At 39.1% G+C, this 7,622-nt stretch overlaps 1 protein-coding gene across 1 annotated transcript in view; it reads right to left on the bottom strand.

Annotated features, from left to right (window-relative positions):
• The window catches only part of inpp4b (inositol polyphosphate-4-phosphatase type II B), a 244,589-nt gene that overhangs the window by 190,480 nt on the left and 46,487 nt on the right, over nucleotides 1-7,622 (bottom strand). The window contains exon 3 of the mRNA XM_015371659.1: nucleotides 2,652-2,770. Within this exon, the coding sequence (XP_015227145.1) occupies nucleotides 2,652-2,770 (119 nt within the window). The remainder of the gene's footprint in view (nucleotides 1-2,651; nucleotides 2,771-7,622) is intronic.

The raw sequence follows: 7,622 nt of genomic DNA, 5'->3' as shown, positions 1-7,622 counted from the left end.
TAACGAGCAGTTGGACAGGTGTACCTAATAAAGTGGCCGGTGAGTGTATACCAAATTTGGACTCAATCAGATGAATCATATTTATTTTAGAATGTATTAGTGAGAAATTTCTTAGGCGGAGAGGCCATTTTGGCACATTTATCCAAAAATGTCACCAAACTGTGCCAAATGTGTTTTTTACATCAATACTGGGGGTTTGTTAAAATTACGAGATCACGTAGCAGCAACCGGTGGGTCTGTAGGGTTCTAGGGGTTAAGCCAATCAGCAACCTGCAGACTATTATTTAATTCACCTTAGCCACTTGACTGTCATAGAGCCATGCTTGCTGAACAGCCTCTTGTACTGTAAACTTGGTCAGACTGCTTTGATGTGGAGAGCTACCTTTTAGCTTAACCCCAGATTTGCCTGTTTATGTGCATGTTAGGTAGGTTATCTTGTCCAATTTTATATTATGTTTTTTTTTATTAGGTACGTTTATGTTTTATTTTTATTTTATCATTATTTTGTTTATGTTTCCTGGACTTTCACTGAAGCCTGAATCAGTTTTTGTAGAGAAGAACTCAAAATAGGACAGGAAAAAGACATCTCAAATGCCATTTTGTCTTCTGCTCAACTGTCTAATTATATGTTCATCCCTTAAAACCCGAGACCAAGCCAGGGGACATAACATTTCTAGAATAAAACATAGTAGTTTTACTAACTTTACAAAAAAAAGCTGCCATCTTCAAACGAAAACTAATCAAAATGTTCTGTTAGTTTCCTTCCAACTCAGTCTCAGCATTCGTGAATGAGATGGGACAGCTGGCATCTTCCATTATTTATCTTCTAAATCAAATCTTAATAAAACAGAGGACGCAGATTCCCAATAATATGCCAATCACATGAGTGTGACTGATACTGAAGCTTTTCCTGCAGCGGCGCACTCAAGTATCCGGCAAAGCCGCCAGCAGCTGCTGAGAGTCGGCCTCCTGGGAATGTGACAACAGGAGGAAGACAAGTGGCAGCGGGGCTACAGCGGATCAACCCAGAAACACAAACCCTTTCAGACACACAGCGTCTTCTCTGACTGCTTTAAACAGTAAATTACACCCCAAAGAAAGTTACTTTTAGCTGAAAACACTTTAAAAATTGAAGATTTACTATAAAATGTTCTTCTTAAATTCTTAAAAGAAAGAACATTTTCATGCTGCAATATCAGCTTTTCCGTTTACAGCGTTTGATAAAGTGGGATACGCTTGAGGGAGAAGTTTTACACTGGAAGGTTCATTTCCAGGGCTCTTCTGGCAACAAAGCAGAGTGATCACATACCCTTTTTTTGTGAAGTCGAAGGCAGTCCATATTCTCAAGTCCTGCTCCACATCCAGAACATTGCAGCCATGAAATGAGAACTCCAGTGGCATTCAATGTGTGCGGAGCAGTCTGAGGCAGCATACAGTATCCCACCACATCCTGTGTTCCACACACGCATTAACAAAAACACATACGCTGCTGCTCCCTCAGCAAATAGGAAAGGCAGCTAAAATCGGCCTCTGAAGGAAAAGGTCCGTATCATTAAGCTTTACTCAATTAGGAGGAACATAGTGTCTCCCTTTCATACGTCTGGAAACTTTGCCCCATGTGAGAGAGGAGGACCAAGAACTGGAGCACACACATGTCTGTGTGTGAGTGGTGAGTGGGGGGGGGGGTGTTCTCCACAGTGGGACGGGGGCAGCTGCTGCTGTCTGAAGGAAACGTGTGGCATTTGCCTTAGCAGCAGCATGACACCGGTGGAGGAAAGTGCCCTGGTCAAACCCACATGCAGGGAGCTTTGAAGAGGTAATTCCACCCGGTCCAGGTCCAATCAGAACCTTTACATCTTTTATTCAGATATTATGTGGCAGAACAAACAGAGTACAGATAGGGGGTATGTCATGATGATAAACATTTCAGAAATGGTCTGAAAAGTGCGGCATACAGTTGCCCTGGCTAAAACCAGTGCCACCCGTAGCTATAAGAGGCTGGCTAAATGGGCTAATTTGGTGACTCAGTATAGGGTTGTTTTGTCCTGTATTTACCCCTTTAAATCTCATACCTACAAATCAACATCAGGGTAATTAGGATCAGTTACATAGCTGTAAATAACCTAGAAAAGCAATCTGTTTATCACATTCGCTAACGTCTACAAATCCATAGTCTGATATGCAGATTTATGAGCAACTTGGCTGAGACCAAAGCCACAGCTTTCAGACGGACAGACCACTTGTCTTCCCAATAAAGTATAATAACCAATAACTTATCCTGCACACATCATAATACAGTGAAGCATGGTGGTGGCAGTATCATAGCTGATTTATTTAAATTCCATTCGGGCCAATCTGGATAGACAGCTGATCAGGAGCTGCAGATGAAGTCAAGCTGTGCAGCCAAAAGTACAACAGAGTGATAGATCCAAGAATCCATAGCATTTAAAATTATGTCTTCTTTTGGCTGAAAATTAGGCTCTATATTCACTGATCTTTCTTACTACATTTACAGAAAATGAGGAAAAGTTAGTGGCATGAATACTTTAAAGACATCAGTGAGACAGATGCCAAAATAGGAGGTTGTACGACAGAGTAAGGAAAAGCAACATACATCAAAAGGCCACAGACAGCTATAGAGAACGCCTTACCTCCACTATCTCTGTGCAGGCGTGGAAGACGAGCTGCTGCCTCTGGGGATCTATGACAGCCACCTGGACAAAAGCATTGGGCTTCCTGTCTCTGCCCGAGGCCGCCAGATCATTACAGGCTACAGAGAGGAAGAGGGAGAGGAAGGGAGAGTCGAGAGGTAGAAGGGAGAGGAGATAAAAAAAAGTAGATGAGAAGAGGAGGAAGAGGGTGACGGATAGAAGATAATCCTTTATGAAACGTGCATAAGAGAAAAATAACACAACTTTCTGTCACAAATGACTAAATATGACAGAATAAATGTAGATAAAAGCAATAACAAAAGAGGCCAACATTAGTTTATGATAATCTTTTGTCACATTAAACGTCAACTGACTGGGAAATCAGGATCAGTTTCAGCACAGAGCAGAGGGGAACAGTGGAGTAGATTTTCTCCACAAAAACAGAAAAATGCTGTGGAGACATTAATAGACCCAGAGATAAACAATGGCTGCATCAGCTCTGGTTTAAATGCAGGCAGACAAGCAGCGCTCCTCCTGGCAGTGAGATATCAGTTTTATTAGGGCTTTCATTTCTGACATCAAAAGCCGCTTGTCGCTCAGATTCCAGAGACGGCGAGGCCCAGATCTAAACTCCACCCTAACCTCTAAACCCTCAGACTTTACTGCCGTCACAGCTGCTCCGATAAAGGATGTGAGTTGGTGAGGGCTCAAAACAGTACAGGGAAGAGGAAGATGTCACACCAAGCTCACGGAAAAGGAAAGGAACATCACCACCGTCTGCAGGTGAAGCTGTTTTATTAACTCTGTTTATATGTAAGGAAACTTAAAAAAACAACAACAAAGTACTAGCATAGTAAGCAACATGTGCATCTTTGACCATAAACTGCCAATAAAATAAAAATGACTTTAATTTTAACAACTGTGGTTTTAATTCATGATAAATAATTAATGATTAACAATTAAACATCCCTGCATGGAGCGGAACGAGTTTGCATAAAGATAAATGCAGAGTAAAGATTTGCAACAGGACAAAGGTGATACACAAAAAGGATTCACTGATGCTCTTCAGACACATGCAGGGAAGGATTCAGTAAACATTTCTGATGCAGCAATATTTCTGAATTACAATCTGCTTGTGGTCTATGATCTACCAAGAAGTATTAGGGCCAGGCTAGAGGTTTTTTCCTTTTTTAAATATGAGAATAAAGTCATAACATTATGACAATAATGTCATAACATTATAAAGTTGTAATAATATGAGAATAAAGTAAAAAAATTACGAGAATGAGGTCATCAAACCACAACCCATTTGAGAAAGGAAGCGTTGAGCATGCTCTTAGTCGTTTGCACAATCGTGGGTTCTTCAGGGTTCTCCAAACCTGTTCTTAACACGTCTGACCTGAATTCTGTCCCTCGTAGGGTGTTAATGAAAAGTTGTGTGATTGGTCAGTATTTGGATGGGCCTTGTTAAGTAGGGAAAGCTGAGATTTTCCCATTTAGGTTTGCTTTTAGCGCCATGAGCTGATTAAGGACAAAGGCCCACCCTCAGCAATCAATAACTCCTGGTTTTAATAAGATGTAAACGTGCTCACATGGATGACCAAAATGTTGCTTAGAGGAAAGTAACTGCAGTGTTCCAAAGAGCTAGGAATTTGGCAAGGAGACTGTTTTGGCTGAGAGTGTAAGAGGGAATTAGGAATGGCACAGATTGTTAATGTACTTCTAGTGATTAAAAGTTTGGGTTTTAATTCTGAAGGCTATTACTGCAAAATTAACCTGGTTACAATTATTCACTAAAACTCCATTCGACAAATAATCCCGCCAGATTCCACCGTGGCCAAAACATCATTACAATCTCTTTGTTAAAGACCGATTGAAATTACTCCAGGGATCTTAGCGAAAAAGAAACCCGTAGCCTTGAAAAGGAAACACGGTCATCACTATGGTTATAGTTTTTTTTTAATAATCACAAATACAAATAAACAAAGGCAATGTGACTCCTGTGCTCACCTTTGCCTGAGAGGAACCGCTACCAGGGATGTTCAGTCAGCCATGTCAGATCAGTATGTTTCTGTGCTTTAATTGGCATCTTATATACTGTAGATACAGAACATCCCCAGAAACAAGCTGGGTTTAATCAGAGAGCTGTGCTTTTTTTGTCCAGGTCTGTATCTTGGCATCTATCCAGGTGTTGAGCTGGTTTCACACTTTACTCTGAAAAAAATGAAAACTAGCTTGGATTCACCAACATATTTCTTTTAAATGGGATAAATCCAGATGATGTGTGTTTTTTTATTCTTTCCTTTTTTTTCTTTTTTACACTAAATCAAGACAACGGGTTAAAGTTTCCACCTGATTCAGTTGTTTTTCCAAACAGGCAAATCGATCCTCATCTATAGAGAAAACAACTATACACACCATCTGACAGGAGCAGAAGTTTTCCACACTCGGGCTTTCTTTTCTCAGTTGTTAAAAGAACAGCAGCACAAATAAAGCCAGTGTTTAATGAGCAATTCTCACGAACTTCACCACAAGAAGCAGAGCTGTAAAGAAAAGCCTCTTTTAATGCTTCTTGGAATCTTTTTAAAGAACCTTTTATCAAACAACCAAAAAAAAAAAAAAAACCTGACCCCTTCAACTTTCAAAAATAAAGGAAGTTCTAGTCAAATCCACCTGTAATGAGAGAGTTTGACCCATTGCTATTTAGCAAAAAACTTTAAAACTCATACTCAATAAACTGTGATATGGATCCTGATGAAGATGATGGTAGTCCTCTAAAACTGTGTCTGCATTTCTCTAATAAAAGTTTTACTTGCCTGATGTATTTTTCTTATAAAGAATAAGAAGTGAGTTAGAACTAGAAGAAATAAAAGCTGCAAACCTTCAGCCTGTGTGTTATCTGTGTGATGAACTGATTTACTGTAATAAATTAATCTTTTAAGATATTTTGAATTATTGAATAACTGATCTGATATTCATGGCATAGATTTTACTCAGATCTTTTGTCTTTACCGTTAGCTGCAGCTACTTCTGCCATTAATGATTAGACTTTTTTATTAAACAGAAAATACTTCTTAATCTCCGTTTTTGGTGTTTATGCTTTTATGATTCCTTTTTTTTTGGTGTGTTTCCTGTTTTGCCAATATAGTTGTGGGAATAGATGTCCCAGAGCTAGATGATAGCTCAACATATACGCTTTTATAAACAGACCATTATGACTGTTGCCATAAGGTTTCACTCTAACTTCAAACTTTATTGGAAATTATTTTGGGGAGTAGAATAGTGTAAAATGGACTCGGCCCAGCCTGTTCTAGGCCTCCTAGAGAACCATCAGCATGCCAGCAGACACAGGCACCTCTCATAAGCAGGGAGCATAGGATGGGGGAGGAGGCAAGCCCTGCTCATACTAGGAGGCCTACAAATGTTCCAGTAGGTAGGGGGAGGAATGCACTCAACCTGACATGTAGAAAAAAAACAAATTAACATTCATCCTTTGTGATTCTGCTCAGTAGTAGAAGTTGAGTCTTTTTCTCCACTGTCGCTACATGGATGTTCAGTATAAAGGATTGCTGCAGAGTTAATGACGCCATGGAATAAACTACGTAAGTGAGGATTCTTGACAAGTTTCCACTATCAGAAATGAACGGATGTTAAAACTGAGTTCTTCTCAAGAAGCAGCTGAGCAGATAATTCTCTCTATGTGACATGTTGCTAAGGTAACCGGCTTTAGCCACAGCACCAGCAAGGAAACCCATAAAACCACCCATGTTCTGTCTCCTGTCTTTTGTTAAAGCCAGGCCATTGGACCAGAACCTTTTTAAAGGTATCCTAAAAACATTTTAATGCAAACCAATCAGAACCTAGTACTATTATAGACCATAATAATCTGGTCTAATAGCTGTTTCTACATGCAGTGACGTGATACAGTCCGTTTTATCCTTGAACTGAACTGGACTGCATTGTTCTGTAACTAGGATCAGATTTTAATAAATTAAATTAACTAGAATCCTTCCATCTGATTGGATTGAGTAAACTGAATATTTCCATAGATGAACTTGATGGTTTTTTTTTTATTTCTGTTTGTTGTGGGTTAGCTCTCGAAAATCAGCTGAACTTAAATGCTTTGAGTGTTGAGGATGAAAAAACTTCCAAACTCAACAGTTTGTCTGTGGATACAAATCAAATAACCCCACCTGATTCCATTGCAGCCAAACATCATTACAATCTCCTTGTTAAAGTCAGACTTAAATTGCTTCAGGGTTCTTAGAGTAAAAGAAACCTGTAGCCTTGAACAGGAAACATGGTCATCTCTATGGTTACAGCTTTTCTATCATCACAAAAAAGGAAACATGACTGTCTGTCTGTCATCAGCCAGATTAGCTGGCACGTGTGTTCATTGGTTAAATGAAGAGCCAGGATTTGATCTGGTTTATGTTAGCGCCATTCAGGCTGGACCTATGAATAATGTATTCACCAGCAAATTTCACACACTATCTCAGTCCTAACTCCTTATACATAAAGAAAAATAAAACCAATAATTAGACAAAAAAAATATAAAAAATCACCAATGTTTTATTTGCATCATGGATTCAACTTTCACCAGCACATTTATAACCTTTGAAGCACTAATTATGTTTCTTTTTTTACTAAATATCAAAGATGCATCAGAGCTCTGACTGATTCAGATGTGAGCATGATTTTCTACCATATGACAAGGAAACAAACTCTTCAGCATTAACCCTGTTCTTATGGCTGGGAGGGACATCCGTCCGTTTAAATTTAAATTGAGCCTGGAACAAGCTGCTCCTGGTTTTCAATAGATTGTAAGGTCCAAGGAAATTATCAAGATGCCTTCAGTAACCTTGGAAACCTTTGAGTCACTGTTTTTTTAAAGTATAGTTGAAGTTATTAGCACACAAACATTTACTAAATCTATCTTGAAAGAAAAATAGAAAAGTGTAACGATTTTGC

Source organism: Cyprinodon variegatus, unplaced genomic scaffold (genome assembly GCF_000732505.1).
Source record: "Cyprinodon variegatus isolate N-32 unplaced genomic scaffold, C_variegatus-1.0 Scaffold61, whole genome shotgun sequence".
Taxonomy (NCBI): domain Eukaryota; kingdom Metazoa; phylum Chordata; class Actinopteri; order Cyprinodontiformes; family Cyprinodontidae; genus Cyprinodon; species Cyprinodon variegatus.
The sequence above is the reverse complement of the archived record's forward strand: the minus strand, read 5'-3'. Positions and strand labels throughout refer to the sequence as shown.